Source organism: Alosa alosa, chromosome 2, assembly GCF_017589495.1.
Source record: "Alosa alosa isolate M-15738 ecotype Scorff River chromosome 2, AALO_Geno_1.1, whole genome shotgun sequence".
Classification (NCBI taxonomy): Eukaryota; Metazoa; Chordata; class Actinopteri; order Clupeiformes; family Clupeidae; genus Alosa; species Alosa alosa.
In genome coordinates, this window is record NC_063190.1 from 26,931,802 (window position 1) to 26,951,104 (window position 19,303).

The 19,303-nt window shown below is 42.4% G+C and overlaps 1 protein-coding gene across 3 annotated transcripts in view; it reads left to right on the forward strand.

Annotated features, from left to right (window-relative positions):
- Positions 1-15,938, forward strand: part of clint1b (clathrin interactor 1b) — a 23,448-nt gene extending 7,510 nt beyond the window's left edge. For 2 of the 3 annotated variants that reach the window (XM_048237549.1, XM_048237550.1), the window contains exons 2-12: positions 2,369-2,473; positions 3,033-3,129; positions 3,412-3,520; positions 5,062-5,226; positions 7,693-7,876; positions 8,593-8,827; positions 9,716-9,788; positions 11,288-11,365; positions 12,913-13,187; positions 13,636-13,834; positions 14,087-15,938. In XM_048237549.1, the coding sequence (XP_048093506.1) occupies positions 2,369-2,473; positions 3,033-3,129; positions 3,412-3,520; positions 5,062-5,226; positions 7,693-7,876; positions 8,593-8,827; positions 9,716-9,788; positions 11,288-11,365; positions 12,913-13,187; positions 13,636-13,834; positions 14,087-14,472 (1,906 nt within the window). In that variant the 3' untranslated portion in view covers positions 14,473-15,938. The remainder of the gene's footprint in view (positions 1-2,368; positions 2,474-3,032; positions 3,130-3,411; positions 3,521-5,061; positions 5,227-7,692; positions 7,877-8,592; positions 8,828-9,715; positions 9,789-11,287; positions 11,366-12,912; positions 13,188-13,635; positions 13,835-14,086) is intronic. The other variant, XM_048237551.1, reaches the window with a different exon arrangement.
- Positions 15,939-19,303: the final 3,365 nt, after the last annotated feature.

Genomic DNA, 19,303 nt, shown 5'->3' on the forward strand with positions numbered 1-19,303 from the left:
TCAGGCAATGCTAGCGCTGCTTTTAACGACTATATGTTCTTCTCGACAGCTGAAGCAGAACTGAAGTAAAATTGGCCATGTAATGGCCGTGTAGTTGGATCCAGACTCCAAGTAGACAAAGCAGGCACCCTTTCCAAAACAATAATTGCAGTTCTGCGACAAACAACTGCAGTTATAAAGCAGGTTTTTTAAGTACAATGCAATTTCATGTCCAAATGTCCAGCATTTTTGCAGTGAATATCAGTACAATGTAGTTGCAATACAAATTTGTCATGTCAAAAATACTGCATTCTGCATGTACTGCCTGTTTTGGTGATTGACAAATGGCAGTTGGGCTATTTTTTGTAAGGGTTGCTGCAGACCCTGCTTTTTGAGCCTAATGCCTGATCCCTGCCCCCAGCAAGTTCTAACATTATGACTGTCGTTTTCCATGGCCTCTAGAAATTAGATTCACTCAGTCAGTGGGCTTGTAACCGCCAATTAGCCATCTCGACGAACAGGAAATCCCAACTCCGAAGGACCCACCACCTTCAGTGCAGGTGTTGTGAAGTTGTGAGCAGGCTTATACAGAACTGGGCTGGCCAGCACCCCTGTGCTGACCTTCCCCTACCACCCAACGCATTCCTGTATCTGTAATTTACCATCAGCTCTCCCCAGCCCCATCTTCAGTAATGACTTCCAGAAGTTCCAAGATCGCTTTTCTGCTCATGACATCTCTGTCTTTCTCTCTTCCTCTCCCACCCAGCCACACAGTGGGATTTACTAGCAGTGAAAGTACAGGGTGTGATTGCTGGTCTTGCTCTAAATTATATTAGCGATGATTGCCCTAAGTGCTCACAGCTGTTGGAGAAACAGGCTTGCTAGAGCATCACTGAATGTCTTCATCTATTTGAGGGTTTGATGGAAGGACATTTTGCAGGCTGTCTGATATGTTGGTTTCTGTCTAGTTTTACAGGTGGTCTTCCAAGACCAATCATTGCTTGCTACTGGGGTTAGCACAGGCTAATTGCAATTTAGGCTATTGATCTTCTCAAACCAGTCAATAGGTCTGAATTGATAGCAGCCTGTTCTCAGTGCATCAGTCACTGTTAGATCGCTGCTAGCAATAGACCAGAGGCAGCACCACACAACACATTTGGGACATTTGACAGCTCCAAGGTAATGCCCGTGTGTCTGTGTGTTTGTGTGTGTGTGTCTGCTGAGTGTTGAAGAAGTGTAGTTAATTGTGTGGCTCAGAGTGCTGGCTCAGGCATGGGCAGTCGTAAGATGGGGGCTGTGAATGTCGCAATGTGATCGGAATCCCAAGCGTTCTGGGGTACATTCCAGAAACACTCTCTCTGAACACCCAGCAAGGCCCTTTCTCTCACAGTTGCCCTGATTTACGACAGCATGCTCAGCTAAGAATTGCGTTCTGGTTAAGATGGAAACCATGGGCCTCAGACCTGCCACACCCCTCTTTGTTTTTAGTCCAATGTTACTCGTTTGAAGTCTTTTTTTTTTTTTTTTTCGGTTTTAGGTAAGAACATTCATCATCTTTGTCAGCTTCACTCATCAGAAGGGCTTAAGTTTCTCAACTTGCCAAAGTAATCTGATGAGGCCTAAATTGAGAGAGGCTCAAGTGGTATGTTTCCCAAGTTTATGAAAACAGAATCGGTAAAATAACACCATTCATCGTCTGAGCTGTTATTCACCACCATGGCCTGAGTGGCATTTGTTTCTTTTGTTTTTTTCCTCTGCATTTTAAAAAAATGTATCTAGTGTTTTTATTCAGGCCAAATGGTTATTTCAATGGCCCAAGTGTCTAGGTTTATGTGTGTTTCGTTTAATATGTTAAAGCTGCTCCCCAACTCTTTCCGTCTTTTTTTCTCAACTATCTGTCTATTTAATGGTTGTCATTTTCGTCTCTCCGTTTGCGTTTCCTTCCACAACCTCCCTCAAGTCTTTCCAGCTGTTTCCTGCCATTTGCCGTTTGACGGACAGCTTGGAGTAGCCGAGCGAAATCCACCCCTAGACAGGAAGTGATTGGATCTCCTCGTGATTGCTCTGCCGATAGATTCCACACAGTGCAGCGCAGCACAGCAAAGCTGCACACACTTAAGGCTTTGGCAGTCACGTTCAGGCGATGGGGGTGTTCAGCCTGCCCCGTAAGCCGTGGTAAACACGATTGGAGAAGGGTGCCAGCTATTATCCAGTTTGGGCAGGGCTCGGCACATCTCTCACCGCAGCCATGCACCATGGCCAAATAAAGAGATCAGAACTTACCGCTGAATGATAGGCTAAGGCATGTGCAGTTCCCTTCCTCTAAGCTGACTTTAAGTTCTGACACTTTTTATTTATGGCCGCCTTCCTCTTCCCTTTGCCTCTCCAGCACCAACGTGGTGATGAACTACTCAGAGATCGAGTCGAAGGTTCGTGAAGCCACTAATGACGATCCCTGGGGGCCATCCGGACAGCTCATGGGAGAGATTGCCAAGTGAGTGTTCCGGAGCTGAAGCATTCTCTTGTAGACCGAAGAGAGGGATTCTGAAGTCTCAATCCATCTCGTGCCACAAAAACACCAACATGTCTAAAATCTATTCTAAAAAATTGATGTGTTTAATATTGTAGACAATAGTTATAATCATGCATTATCATCAAAGTAATGATAAGTCTTTCTAGAATACAGTACTGGGCGTATTGAGGAATTAGTCTGATGCAAGATGTACTGGCAATTTCCTGAGCTTTATTATTCTTATTTCACAGAAGGGTTTTAAGTATCCTGTATTCCAAAGGTCACGTAGAAGTTAAACAGTTCCAGGGTGCTTGTGGTGTTTTTTCTTGTACTTTTCAGTGATTTCTTAGTGTGGTGGGCCAAATTTTCAGATAAGGTCCGGGGTCAGGACAAAAGACAGATTTTTGACAAATTTCAAAAACGGTCAGATATTGTCCAAATGATTTTTTATTTCAGGTCTAGACATGAGAAATGCATGAACTAGGGCAAAAAAGTGGAAAAGAATTGGTCTGATTTAGTAATCTCCCTCTCCTGTCTTCAGAGCCACGTTTATGTACGAACAGTTCCCTGAGGTTATGAATATGCTCTGGACCAGAATGCTGAAAGACAACAAGAAAAACTGGAGAAGAGTTTACAAGGTAGACCTTGCAAAATGTGAATATGAATGCAGGGTTTGAGTATGCTGTATTGTAAGGCCTAATTATATGTGTGAATTTGCCTTTGTATATTTAACTTTGACTTTGATATGTATATTTGAACATAACTGGCCCTATTCCCCATTGAGCATGCACCTCATGCTGGTTTTGCAGTTACTCAAGCATCACCCATCTGTATTTGTTTTAAAAAAGAAAGAAAAAAAAACACTGGTTGTAAAAGGTGTTGTGATGACCGTTTGCTCTTCCTCCTCTCCTCTCTCCCAGGCCTTACTTCTACTAGCATACCTCATCAGAAACGGCTCTGAGAGAGTGGTCACCAGCGCCAGGGAGCACATATATGACCTCCGCTCCATGGAAAACTACCACTTTGTTGGTGAGTGTACAGGGAGATTCCCGCTCCAAAGGTGTAACCGCTGCAGTGGCTAAGGGTTATGGTGACATTAAAAATTCATTAACAGGATCCACCACATACAAGGATACAAGGAAGTTTATTGTCACATGCATATAGTTACTGGATGTAAGAAATGCAGTGAAAATATGTCTGGTGTCAGCCTGTTTGTGCATTTATGGGGGCGTAAAAAGTGCAGTAGAAGAGGGGTTTAGTAGATTAAGTGGCAAGGGCTGCATAAGAAAGGTGGGGGAGGATTGGGATTGGGGGCACCAACAATGAGCACATTGTTGTCAAAATAGTGGCCCTGATTTTAGACCAGGGAATGCAACAGTGCATATGTTTTGCTTTGCAAGGAATGTCACTGCTACGTGCAAAAGCCATTCTATCCCATTTCACTCCCCACCACTGTTGGTTTCTGCCTTTCAGACTTACGAGTAGATTTTGAGATGATTTCCAGTAGACTCAAGGGTCTCAGCATCCCTGCTGCAAAGCTGGGCAGTTTCTCAAACATTAATTCTGTTGACACATTGTACCGTTGCGATGGCGGCTGGTTTTATGAATAATGCAACTTTACTGTCAGTGCTTGTTTTTATTGCGTAATAACAGTATGTTTCATAGAGGGTTGTTGGTGGGAGAACACACGGCAGTTAAGTTTGGGTGTGTTTATATAGTGGCTGCAGAGCATGTATGTATGTTGTGCATTCATCATATGTCTGGTACTTTGTAAACGTCTCATCCAGTGCGGTGCTTGTTGAAGCATGCAAGGACTGTTTTTTAAACGTGCGTAAACACAGACCTGTTGGATGGTTAATACAGGGAACAGATTTATCGGTTACAGCAAGAGGAACCGATCTTGTGTTCTGTGATCTGGGCACAAACAGTCAAGTCAGAGAATGTGGGGAACCCTAAATATGTGCTCTCTAGGCCAACTTTTTTCCCCCATCAGCCCATTGTTTATGTATGCACAGTTCCAAAGAGTCAGTGCTGAGTGACATTTTAGCACCAGTGCAGTACATGTGGGTTTATGTTTATTTCTTCGGGATAATCGATGCCATTGTGCAGCGCATGCTTATGGAGTCCACATGAACAGCTGGTGGCCGCTGCAGACTGTTGGCAGCATAGGGCATGCTGAACCTCTGTGAAGGTTAGACAGACATAACAGAGATTTCCGTCCACATATACATGGAATATGATGCAATAAAGAAATCCCTAACTATGAAAGTAAGGAGGGAGGGATATTGTGGTGCAGTTATATGCCTAGAGAGGTTTCAAGTCTCTGGGCCCATACCAAAGGATATGGGGCTGTCCTTAGGGAATATTTTCCCATTTGAACAATATTGAAGGATTGCTAAAATTATGTCAAATGATTTTTAAAACTTTTAAAACCACAATTCAATTACGCCAGAGGATTTATGCCAGTGTCTGACAGGCTCTATACTCATTTGTGCCACCACTCAGTACAGATCATAATTCATAAATATTTATATATTTTTGTTTATCAACCGATTACTATGCCTCCGCAGACGAGAATGGGAAGGACCAGGGCATCAACGTGCGGCAGAAGGTGAAGGAGATGGTAGAGTTTGTGCAGGACGACGACCGGCTGCGGGAGGAGAGGAAGAAGGCCAAGAAGAACAAGGACAAATACATCGGCGTCTCCTCCGACAGCATGGGCAGTGGCTTCAAGTGTGAGTGGGCGCTAGAGGGGAAGGGGTGGGGAGGGGGAACAGTAGGTGACGGTGGCAGATGTGGCTTTCTTTCAGTGTTTTGGCAAGGGGCTTGAATGCAAGGAAATTGTTGCAACCATCTGCTTGTGTAGGCTTGATGGAATTAGCACAGCTCGTCCATTGGTTTCTCTGTGTGTAGGTGTGTTGGGGGTTCATCATTTTTGTATTCACAGCCAGGCATTGCCTTACATGTATTTTATAGACTTTTTTTTTACCATCTTATTTGCTGATTTTCTACGATTGCATGATTAAGCAGACTAATAATGCTGACTTAATTTTGGGGTCAGAGTTGAACCTCCAATATACCCACTCCCATTGCCAAAACAAAAAGATGTTATTGAGTTTATTTGTAGCTTACATACAGTCTTCAGGTACTCTCTTGCCAACTGTGATGCCACAGATGAATGCACTCTGAACCATCCCTCTGTGAATGACAATACGTATTAATTGAACAATGACACCTTCCCTACGGCTTTCTGTAATCCCTCTATCTAAGGCTCATTAGGGGATTTGCTAGCACAGTCATCTCAGAAGAATTCTTTATTCTCACTTTGGTGATAGTCCCCTGTTCCCTCAAGCCCTCGCTCGCATATGACTTTGATTAGCTTTATTTTCTTACTAAGGGCAATAACTTTTGCTTTACTAAATCACCAGGAATATTTTTTTACAGTCATGTTTTTACCACACAAAAGCACCGTTGTTTTTTTTTATTTTTTATATATATCTCTCTGTTCTCTTCAGATCCAGGAGATCGTGTATCTAATCATACAGACTCTCAGGCTCCCAGCCATGTCATTAGCATTGCTAGCAGTCGGTGAAAGCTTTTGATTCCCCCCCCCCCACGGTTGATATGGACTCTCTGATGTGACATCTTTGATTCAGGACTCCGATATCTCTCTTCATTAGGCAGAGTAGTGAGGCTGTTTGTCAATTAGTGATGTGGCACTTTAAAAATTATGTTTGGTGAAGCAACATCAAAAGGACAGCGGGGTGCACATTGTATGCATCTGATTGAGAAGTTGTCAGTGGTGCTCGGTATGATTCAGATTTGACTGAGAGTAGCCCTTCTCTTTCCACACACTTTTCAGAACAGGCAACTGAAGTACGTAGAGATTAGTGGGGGTGTTACTTCAGTTGGTTGAATTTAATATCTTTTAAAGTAAGTTCCTGAGGTAATATAACATGTTAGCTCAGCAGGACAAAGTAAAATATGGGCATTGTATAATACATGCTTCGAAACAAAGAAACTAAAATGAAGCTGGGAAAACGTTAGTAGTTTAGTAGTTAGTAGTAGACTATAGTTTTTAACCACAGACTTTTCAAATATCACAGACATGCACTTCTTATGGTTGATAGCAGGGTCATTGTGAATGCAGTCATTTTTGCATTACCTTTGCTACAAGTTATTGCCTAGCCTCAATCTACACAAGAGTATAATTAAAGCAATGTACTGCTCCAGTGATATGAATGAGCCTTTTACCCTTCATAATGTTGCTACCAGTCACCTGATATCAAACAAATCATGTCTTTTCCCTTGTAGAAATGGAACAGTGGAACAGTTTTATTATCTAGAAATAAGAAGTGCAACCATTATCAATTGTTGTCATTTATCAAATTGATAATCTCCAACTATTTTGGTAATTGATTAATGAGATTGAGTAATTTTTTAGACAAATCAAGGAATTGGAGAATGACTAATGAATTAATTCAGAAAATGTTTGACAGATTAATTCATTATGAAAATAATCGTTACTTGCAACCTTACTAGTAATCATCATATGTCTGCCAATCAAAATTCGATTTTCTTTTCATTGGCTCAACTGTAGGCTTTGGAGGCCTGTTCTCAGACTGAAGCTTCACAGAGAGTAAAACGTGATTGGATTATTTTTCACCTCACTTTCTCTTATGGCAGGTGGAAGCGCTAGGATTTTGTGACTCGTGAAGATGTTGCCCCATTTTTAATTTGGATAAAGCACAAACGTTCTGTTTAAAATGGAAATGCAACATTATATGTTGTGTCTGTGCATTATCACTGTACGTTTGGTCATGCAAGTTCATAATTTCTTTTTCCCCCCTGAGAAATGAAGTGTACCAGGCAAAAAAAGACTACATAAAAACACTAATCCATGCATGTGTGCATGCAGCAGCTAACAGAAACAGGAATACATGTTTACATACATCCCAAGTGTGCTCCCTCTAACTGCTCCCACCCAGTCTCATGAGTGTGTCAGTGATGAGTGTGACTGAGAGGCCATAGTGATGAGTGTGACTGAGAGGCCATAGTGATGAGTGTGACTGAGAGGCCATAGTGATGAGTGTGACTGAGAGGCCATAGTGATGAGTGCGACTGAGAGGCCATAGTGATGAGTGCGACTGAGAGGCCATAGTGATGAGTGTGTCTCCGTCTCTGTCTTGTTCTGTGTCCAGCGGGAGAACGGAGTTTAGACGGAGACTCCAAGGGGAAATGGGAGGAGGACTGGGACAAGAGTAAAGGGGGCTTCCCCTTCAGCGAGAAACTGGGCGAGATCAGCGACAAGATAGGCAGCACCATCGACGACACCATCAACAAGTTCCGCAAGAAAGACCGTGATGACTCACCTGATAGAATCAGGTGTGTGTGTGTGTGTGTGTGTGTGTGTGTTCCAATTGTTAATCCTCTTCTTTTGCATCCAAACAAGTAAATGACGCAGCAACTGTAAGTAAAGCTTTGAAATGTCACATCAAATCGTAAAATGTTTTTACTGTTAGTAAAAATGTTTTATCTGTGTAGTCTCACTGAAGTTTTTTACAACTTAGAATTTGAACAGGTTTTAAAAAGACAATTATTGCCTACTGGCAGAATGATTTTGACTTTATCCAAATTTAATTATCATAGTGAGAGACGACTAGTATGGCGTGTTCCGCCTCCTCACTCGCTATGATAATTAAGTCTAAATCATCAACAAAAAAGTGTGTGATTGTGCAATCACAGGAACCTAATGGGCATCCTATTTCAAGGCAAAACAAGGTCCATTTTTATTAGCTGATAGTCCCAGATGTTTTCTGATGGGATACATTCATTAGTGGAATTGGAGTGCATCATACACCTTGTTACTCCCTTGATGGTCGGATCAAAAAATCAAAAAACATGCCTGAATTTGTGTGTCCATAGATTTCCGTAGTCCCTGTTCACTTCAACTGGCCAAATTCTGCAATCTCTAGCAGACAGTTGTGAAGTTGATTTGATTATAGATCAGACTTAAAAGCAAAGTAACAGTCGCATAGTCTCACCTCGGCTTTAGCTCACAACCGAAATTCTGTGAAACTGAGGCTTTTGTCTTTTCCCAGTGACAACGAGGAAGACAGAGTATCGCAAAATGGCCCGCCCTCCAAGTCCGAGTTCAAGGATGAAGAGGACGGCGTCACAAACAAGGGCAGTACAGTCACCCAGGCAGAAGACGCCACGACCGCTGCCACCACCTCTGCGCGCAAACGTGGCGGCATTCCTTCTAAAACAGTGGACCTGGGAGCTGCTGCTCACTACACCGGCGACAAGAGCAGTCCAGACGCAGACAACGCAAAGGTGACCCATTGCCGCTCGAACCACATCCTACTACTATGAGTATCATTATGTCTTTTTTTTGCATTTTTTGCAAGTGCACAAATGTTTAAAGAATGAGAAATGTAATGGAAATAATGCAAAAATGCATGTTAGTACTAGTATGTCAAAAATAGATTGAAACACACACATACATATGCACAAGTTACCTATTTAAATCACTAGTCAGTGCTGTAGGCAACAGCCAACTAGTCATGGGCAAAAAGGCTGAAGGTTAAACAGGCTAGATATTCCTGTGCATTGAAGTACTTCACCAAAAATGAGACCTGTTCCACAGTGACATGTAAGCTGTACAGCTATATCAAAGAACAATAACAACATGTCTGCTATGGACAACAGTCAACAGCTAGAACTAGCAGTAATGTAACCAGCACCAGCACTGTACAGCGCTCAGTATATAGGCACAGACATGAGGGTGCGGTCACTTGCCACGCACATCAGCATAACTGACAAGCATTAGATTAGCAATGGATTTGGATGAGTGGCACCAACAAAAACTACAACTAGTAATAGTAATAGAAAGATTAAGAATCTGTAGTCGTGAATTGGCTAATATACACACACTCTTATAGATATTGAGCTGTCAAATGTGCATGTTTGGCCAGATCTGAGGAATACCTGGTGAGGGCCGAGTTGCCAGTGTGTGCTGTAAAAGCTAAGCTTGTGCTGCCACCTTATGGCTACACACTGACAAGCTCGAATTCAGCCAAACCTCTGCCAGCGTACTGTGTATTTAATGCTTCAAGGCTTTTGTTGGTTTTGTTTTGTTTACCTTTGTGTGCCAGTGTTTTCCCATCGGAATTCAGGTGAAAGTCTTTCCTCTTATTAATTTGACATTTGTCTTTTTCTCAGACATCCATCAGTCAATCAAGCAGTGGCCTTGCAGACCTGTTAATGGTGGACCCAGGCCAGACACCTTCCAGTGGTAAGTGCTCTGGCGCTGCTCTCCTTCAGAGAACAGCAGGAGTGCCATACAGAACCATACCCTTATGTTTTTGTTTTGTTTTTTTACAAACCATACCCTTATGGCAGTATACTGCCTTTAGGCTCAATAGTATGCTTATTTTGTGAACACTATATCCAACAAATTCTATTTTTATTTTTTTTACAAAAAAAACACAATTTCTTGAACGTTCTCCCACTATGGAGATGGAGGATGAGTAGACAAAGATCAGTATACATGATGGAAAACACAATTTGATAACTTTTATTAGTTGTTAGTGGAACTGGTATAAAAGCAGTATGACAGTTGTGATCATGGTGTTGGTAAAAGGATATACCTGCTGCTGTGGTTACCTGCGGCGCTTGGTCTCTGGTCTTGTGCCCACGGCCGGACCACTGCCAAGGCTATCTTACCAACCCCACTCTGACTCATGCCATATTGCTTAATCATGCATCACTGGTTATTTGTGGAACGCCTTTCTGGGTGTCGTGATTTATCGCCAGTCATCTGATGTGTCATCAGTGGATGATCTGCACACGCTGTTGCCAAACATTTCCATGCCTCTCTTAGATGCTATAGCTAGTTAGTATCAGACACCTATGTTTGAGAAAGGGGGAGAGAGTGAACACAACATTTCAGACAGATTGCAGAACTTTGAGCTGAGTATAGTCTAGTTCAGTGTTACAATGTGTTACAATGTATAAACTATGGCCAGATTTTGCATTCAAATTCTTGTCTTGCATTCAAATTCTTGTGGAACATAGCATTGTTCACATAAAACCCCTGGTCATACATGATGTTGGAAATTCAGACCTAAAACATGTTTTGCTGCAGATGGAAAGGATCTTAGATTGGAACAGTGACGGCTGCATTTTCTGCTGCATGTTGTCTCAAGTGTAATTTTAAGTAAAAATGTACTTGAATCCATCATGAATCAGATTTTTTTTTTCTTCTTCTTTTTGGTAGCTAGTGGTAGCCTAGCTCTTTGAGATGAGGTGTGTGGAAGTTGTGTGAGGAGGAAGGGAGACCGTTGGGCAGTGCAGTGGGCATGAGTCGGGCACGCACACAAACAAGCAGTGCGGTGGGCATGAGTCGGGCACGCACGAGTGGTGAGGTGAACGCAGTGCACAGAGTGGAGGTGCAGAACCCACGGGGCCACACTGCACACATGGTGTTGTGTCCTCCCCATCCTGCCACTGTCTTCACCCATCAGCTTCACACTCTGCCTTTTAGAAGTGTGTGTGTGTGTGTGTGTGTGTGTGTGTGTGTGTGTGTGTAGCAGAAGCAAACAGACAACAGACAGCATGTTTGTGAGGAAGAGCGTGTGCCGATGAGATATGACAGAAGGTGATGCAGTGTGTATGAAAGAGGGACGTGTGTGTTTGTGTGTGTGTGTGTGTGTGTGGGAGGGAGAGGGAGAGCGTGGGGAGAGTAGACATGGGCTAATCTCTGCTGTCTGATCTGCTGTTTCCTCTCGGCAGGTGGAGGTTCAGATCTAATCGGGGGCTTTGCTGATTTCTCCTCCCCAGCCGCCTCCGCCAGCCTCCCTCCCAAAGCTGGTAAGTCTGCAGCTCTGCTGGGGGAAATTAGATTAGAGCCAGCACACACACACACACACACACACACACACACACACACACACACAAACAAACAAACAAACAAACAACAGATTTCCATACCTCCACTTACCACCCAACATTCCCATCAGAGAGTAATATGAAAAAATCACAGTGTGTTTTTAATGTGTGAAAAGATGGGAAAACAAGATGAAGACTAAGGATATTGGCATGTCCAACAGCCTTGTAGGGAGTCATTTGCCTTTGGTCCAGAAGCACAAGCTGTGCTGTACAACAGCAGCCGCAGCAGCCCATGTGTAGGGTACACCAGGGCATCTTCCGTGCTGGAAGGACGCTGAAATATTGATTAGGGTCGGAGTCATCCAGATGGAGACGCAGGCCTCTGAGGCAGATGCGGATGGACACCTGTCCTCCCTCATCCATCAGAGCGGGGCCTCACGCTTCGTGCCTCTCTCCACCCCGTGCCCACATCCCCCGGCCCATCCTGGCCTCCCACGCCCTTCACCACACTCCTCCTCAGAGGTCGCTCCCTGATGGCCAGTTTACCTTATGCACACCGACCACAACGCACATACCTGCAGAAGGGTCAACTAATGTCACTGCACTGTGAAAGCGGAGTGTGCCATGATTATGTGCTGCATGTATAAGTGTGTGTGTGTGTGTGTGGTGTTTGTTGGTTGGTATGTGTTTGAGGGAGATAGACCTGAATGTCAACATTAGTGCTATGTGATGTCAGATCCAATTAGATGTGGGCTGTGCATGCGGTCACCTCCCTCAGGGTGGATGGCTTGACCCCACTCCCCCATCAAAAGGAAAAAGACATGCTCATGCATACACATGCATACACCTACATCTCACTCAAGAACAACCTGGAAACAAAAATGCTCTCTGGAGGGGAAAAACACCACCACCACCACCACCAAGTACAATGTCCACCTCTCCTGACCATAGCAATGTCCCAGGCAGCAGAACCTGGCTACAAAGTGTAGAAGTCATATGCTTGAACAAATTTCTGTTCAGTTGTGATGTAATATTTTAAGGTGTGAACTTAGGATCACTAGCAAAACATATTTTTTGTAGGAATTATGAACAATAGGTTCTACTAGAATACTGTTTTATTTTATATTTTGATGGTTACCTAAGCCATATTCTTCAGAATGCAGTCTAAGATTCTAATGAAAGGCCATTGATGTTTGAACTCAACAACCAATCAATCAAACAACAAAACTCCCTGTTGCACTCCTGTTTATAGTGCCGGCTGAGCCACTAAGATGGCTTCTCATTTACAGAGGCAGGGCAGTGTCGAAACACTAGGCTTATTTTGACACGTAGTAATAACATGGACAGTGTTTCACTAAATTTGACAAAATGTGCATTAGATAAACTGCTCCTTTACTGCTTCTAATTTAGCATGGTGATGGCATGAACATATGGGTACTTTATGCAAGATGTCTTCTTTGACATAGAATGTGTTAAATGTGTAACAGGAAATGTTCACACCGTGACTGAAATTGTTTGTGTTCCTCCAGCCCCCGGTGGTAACGGAGAGTTTGGCGAGTGGAATGCCTTCCCCACCACCAGCCCGCCTGCCTCCGCTGCTGCCGTGTCGGCCGTGCCCCCAGCAGTGACGGACCTCTTCGGCGACGTCCAGGCTGCCCCGACTCAGCCGCCCCCCTCCTCTGCACAGCCCCCCTCGGCCGACCTCTTTGACCTGATGGGGCCCAACCACGCCACCCTCAGCGGCTCGCAGAGCCTGAGCTTCAACATGTGTGCCAACCAGGGCATGCCCATGTCACGGTCTCAGGTGCGGTCTCTTGGACGGCTGTGGACAGTCACGCCCTTTCTCATGTCTCTTCCTTAACTCTTCTGACCGCATGAGCATGGAGTTCAACTGGAGTAATAAAATACTGCCATGGTTGCCATCAAGTGGTCAGGTTTTGGCTGTATTATAAATGGAGAGTTTTTACAGTAATGACCAGCTGTATAATGGTGTAGAGCTTCTTTGCTGCCATAAATGCCATATATACCTGAAGCCCAGCTTAATAGCCCTAATAGCAGCCCTAACCATAGGTCTATATCTTGATAAAGAACATATTGCATTGTCTTTATTGTTGTGTCCTTGTGTCCTATGTAATTTCTCCTGCCTAGTCATGAAAACGCCAAAAATGTCCACTTGATTAGAATGCATACCTCAGTGATGGTTCTGACCTTTATTTCGCTCTGATGTTGATCATCTCCTTTTCCACACACAGACATTGGGAGGTCCTATGCACAGTTTAGGGGGTCACATGATGCCACAGCAGATGGGTATGCAGAAACCAGGGGCGAAGGGCTCCCTCCCTGCCACGTGGTCCGACCCCAGCGTCAACATCAGCCTGGACTTCCTGTCGGCCGGTATGCAGCCGCCCAAGCCCTCCCAGCCCACGCTCAACACCATGATCCAGCAGCAGGGTGGGTGGCTTGTGGCGCTATTTACTTCCTCAGAAGGGGTTTCCTAGCTCATACACACCCTTGCATAGACTCTCAGTCACTTAGACTTAATGTGCTCTGAAATGTGTCCTGACTAGTTTATGAAGGAGTTCTGTTTTTGAGCAGCTCAAAAAAATCATAAAGAGTCATTATTTTGTGGCATGTTATCATTTTGTGTGTCTTTGGACACAATAATAATAATAATTATTATTATTTTGTTTTTGTTTTCTTCAGGACCAGTTACAGGTATCCAACCTCCTCTGAACATGATGGCTCAGAATTTTGCCGGCATGAACCTTAACTCCCCACCAGCAGCTGCTACAGGTGCCCCCAGACCACCCCTGGGACCCATGATGGTATCGGGTGGGCAAATGGGCATGGCGATACCCCCCCCAGCCATGGCAACGGGTACGATGGGTGTCGGGGGTATGGGAGTCGGGGGCGTGCCCCTCAATCAGGGAATGCTTGGCATGAACATGGGCATGACTGCCCCTGCTGGGGTGGGCCTGCCTGGAGGCGCTGTTGGCATGCCGGTGATGGGCATGGGCCAGGGCATGACTCCCGGCATGGTGCCACCCAAACAAGATGCCTTTGCAAACTTTGGCAACTTTGGTAAATGAACATGAGGAGGAAGAGAGGAAGGAAGACTTTTGTGATGTGAATGAGGAGGGCTGAAAGCATCTTGAGGGGGAAAAATGAGCTGCCTATCACATGGACAAACTGAAAAAAAAAATTAAACAAGCAAGCAACTGACAAGTCCTCTGCTCTCTGGGGTCTTTCCTGGGTTGGAAGAGAATGAGGTTGTGGTTTCAGAGCAACTTTTTTAGGGGGGGTGGGGGTCAGGGGAGTGAGGAATGGAAAGTGTATACATAGCATACTTCGAAGAGAGTATCTTTTGGAGTTTTGGTACGTCTACCAGTACTGTTTCAAGAAAACAACATGATCAAATGAAATGAAATGAGTCCTGTTTTCCCATCTTTTTCTACTTTAGTGTTTCTGCTTCTTTTAGAGTCTAATGAAGGAAAAAAAAGAAAATTCCAGAAATTACCTCACATTATCCATACTTCATGCTGTGACTCGGAAGAATGAAAGCGTTTGTCTTTGTAAATATTCCTTTTTTGTGTGTGTGCAAAGAAATAAATTATTGCATTATTAAGACCTCTCGGGACAGTATGGATGTGGGTAAGAAGGCTTGATGGACAAAGAGCTACCATAGGTCCTTAATTTCTTTTATTTCTTCTTTTTGTTTTAAATTGTTTTATGTTTCAGTCATACTGTTACAAAATGACATTCTACTTCCTGCACTTGATCTCATTTTGTTACAAAATGGCCACCGGTCAAAAAGGAAAACGTGTGCAGTTCACTCGTAACTCTGTCATTCCCTAATGGACTCTCTCCCCCACTGCTCCAGTCACAGACAGGCTTGACATGATCATGATCGTGATCATGACTGTTTCACAGTACAGTTAGTGACTGCCAGCCTGTCTCAACTACAGAGTGCCTGACAGCAAGCTAGTTGCCTTCTTAAATCTTTGGGCCACATTTCAGAGCAAGCCAGTATTCAACCCTAGAATATGTGTAATGAGAACTGTTTCCAAAATCTCAGTATATATCAAGATGTTACTGTATTTCAAGGTATGATGTGAGTTTTTTTTTTTTTTATTTTTATTATTATTATTATTATTATTATTATTAATATATTGGTTCAATTTATTTCAAGATTTTTTTTATTATTATTTCTTTGGTTTGTTACACTATTGGCAATGAAGGACATGGTTGACTGAAAGAAAATCATAATTGAAGTGAAGTGTTTGCCACAGCCCTTTATTGTTACAAGTCTGAGATGACGAGAGTCTGGATTTGAACGCACAAGGTCAAACTTACGGTATATGATAACCCAGTTAGGCTTTCATGTCTGTCAGTGATCAGGCTGTTTCAACATGGTAGCATTTAAGGCTGCTCAGTGCATCACGGAGAGCTGTTCCAGTTGTACTGTCAGTATAGAACGTCCAACAGATTCTGCCTCTGACTTACAATGATACAATGTTACAATGATCCAATAAATATAAGTGCTGTAGCAGTTGAACTTGTGAGCGTTGCAGCTATCTATGGTGGTGGTTATGTCACTTTGAGGTTTGATCCAAAGGCTAGTTCAGTACATGTATGAAGCTGTTCAAATTTGCATTGCTAATTATTTGCATGTCTCTTTTATTTCTTTTTTAATACCCAAAAGCTGCTGAACATGTGACAGTCACACACTCACTCAAACACATACCCAGATCTCCTCCCATCACATTCTGAGGCATTATGTTTAAAATGACCAAATCTTTATTTTGTTACTCTTGAGATTTATTCCATGAGGATTAGTTTTCCTATTTTAATACTTAACATTATAAAACTTTATTATATTCATATATATATATACATTGTTTTAGGGATGGGAGAAAAAAAAAAAAACAGTAAGTTTTAAGTTTAGTTTTTTAAGAAGCAGAAAGACAGAGGAACCTCTTTCATAAAATAGATTTTTTTTCTTTGATTTGTTCTCAATACATTTTATGTATGACATTAAATAGTTCACTGAAACATCTAAAGGCTTCATTGTTTTCCATTGAATGTAACATAAAAACACTTAGCCTTTTGTGATCTCTTTCTGTAGTCTCGTGGTCATATTTGTGTAGCTGCTCTCAAAGTGAGGCAAATTAACCTTCCTAGTACGCTCTCAGAAGACTGTCTGCCCCCAAGGATACCTTTCATCTGCAAAGCATGGAAGCTGTAATTAAGTCTTTATAATTAGGATCACAGACATGTGATGCTCTGTGCATTCAAAGAACCTTGCCCCAGAAAGGTGATCACAACTATTGTGACAGTGCTAGTGTAGGCTAGGACAGATACCTTCCACTGACATTGGTGAATGGTAGGCTGCAAACATGTCAGTAGTTAGAAGACTCATTGAGCACTGTAAAATATATTCAGCACAGTGTTCTTAGTTGAACAGAATAATGTATGTTGTATGTTTTAAACATACACAATGAATCATTCAAAAGAGTGGGTGATAATCATTTTGTTTGCACTATTTTGATCTTCTACAATGATCCCCCACAATGACATAACTTAGTTAATGGATATTTACACTTGCTCAGATATACTTATCCACCAGTCATTGCTGATGCCGTCATCACATAACTAAGAGAACTTCAACACCATCAACCAAAAAATAAGGTGTATGGTATGGCCCACTGTAAGAGGGTGCATAAGAATGCCCCTATTTTTTCTCAGTGATAGAGATAAGAAACAAAGATAAAATATGAAATGTTTTGACAATCCATTGAAAATATGGGATTTTATTGTATCCGCCTGAGAGGTAGGCCTAGGCAAAGTTGGAAATACTAACCATTTATTCCAATTCTATTTCTGTCCACAAGGTGTCGCCAAAATTGAATGAATATCCCAACAGCTTCATCTATTAAATGAACCTTAACCTCACATTCCTCATTTCGAATGTAAAACATGCAAGAGTATTAGGCTACAATTTAAATGGACATTTAAACACAGTGTTTCTCTTGTTTCCGCCTTGCAATCTCTACTAAAGTAAAGGTGCATAATTGTTCATCTATCTTTATTCTCCCCCTATTAAGTTCAATAGTCAAAGTCAACTTTAAAAGTAGATCTTGCTTCAAAAAAGGTTGGGCACCCCTGTCCTATTTACACCTTCATGCCATATTTGGTTTCGGCCTACCTCAACCATGATCACAGTAGCGGGAATTAAAGCTGCAGTTGGCAAACTTTTTTTGATCATATTCACTGAAACCGACACTATGCTCCAACAGAACAACATAAATCAGCAGATTTAGAACCTGTTATTTGTTTTGCAAAAATACATAACAACGGCAGCAGTGTTGTTAAGTTCCGCAGGATCCTCCTAAAGGTATGGAACTCCCCTGGAAATTCATATAGGCATTTCCAGTGAGTAATAAGATTTGGCGTGGAAAGTAGGAGAGAAAGCAATCTAACTTATGCTTCCCATAATTATTTTTCCAGAAAATAAATCAAATCAATAAACCTGGATTTTTTTCTTTATACAGGACTTAGCTTTCTTGTCACCATATGTCGACTATTAAAAATAATCAAAATTTTGGTTGGACCTCTTTGCACTTGGTTTTGAGATTATCAAAATAATTGTTTATTACTGTTTAAGTTTTAGAAAGTTGAATCAGTGCAGACAAACACATTTTTTTGTATTTGTTTTTTATTTTAGGTGTGATTTTAAGAATGTGCATTAGCGTATCACTACAGCACTGCCCTGTGTGTGTGTGTGTGTGTGTGTGTGTGTGTGTGTGTGTGTGTTTTGGTTGTGTTGTGTGTCTGTGACCCTGTGGATGCCCTGTCTCGCCCTGGCTCTGATGTCCACTTCAAGGCGAAGGTCTGCCGAAAAAAACAGCACATTACCAAGACAATTTACCCTGTATGTTCACAGATTAAACAATAGTGAATAGCGATTTTGGTACATTTATCACTTTGATAAATAAATGTAAAGTAAAGGTGTTTAGTGTTTATGGTGTCCCGTGATGTTTCCAGTCCACCTTTTCTGGCATTTGTTAATAAAGTCCTTCATGCGGATTTGATCACTCAGAGGGGCGAACCTTTCCACCATCTTGATGAGGTCGGGATGGGAGGCCACTACAGACAGAATGTTACGGGCCTGATTCCTGTTTCAGACACAAAATACATCAGCACCCATTGATTCACTGACTCATTAGTTTATGATGTATAAGTATATAAGTATTATGGCTTTAACGTCATTTTGATGGTACACTGACTTATAATTGGAAAAATGGCATGTTTGTCATTGCCTCTGGCCCTCCTAAAAGATCTCATATCTCATATATGTAATGTAACTTATGTAGTCTAGGTGAACCCTGCCAAATCTATGTTTGAATTTGCTCAGCAGATTCTCAGAGACTTTGGAATTGAGTTAACAACTAAATATAAAACATTTGTTTACAGGAAAGCTGTGTCAATGGAGATTTGATAATCAGTCAGGTGTCAGCCAGGCTATAACTTTTGTGGACACTACTGGAAAGTGAATATTAAATCCCAAATTCTTCACTATATTTTAGCTGTAAACACACTATTTCAATGCCATGCACTGACAGATAATTACATTCAGTATTGCTGTATGACATGAGATGACTTTTGGATACCTCATAATAGAACAGAAACTGTTGCTGATTGGCTAATTTAGAAACATTTACTTTTACTTTTATGAATTGAACTGACACTTTTGTACAAAGCCAATAAGTAAATGATAAGGAAACATAGAGAAATAGGGCTCCCGACCTGACTTCCAGTGTGTTGTCAAGGGCCAAGCAGCTGGCAGTATGGATGAAGCGGGCAGTCAGGTCGTTTTTGCCGGACAGGAGACGAGCTGCCCCTATGACCTCCGTCACTTTC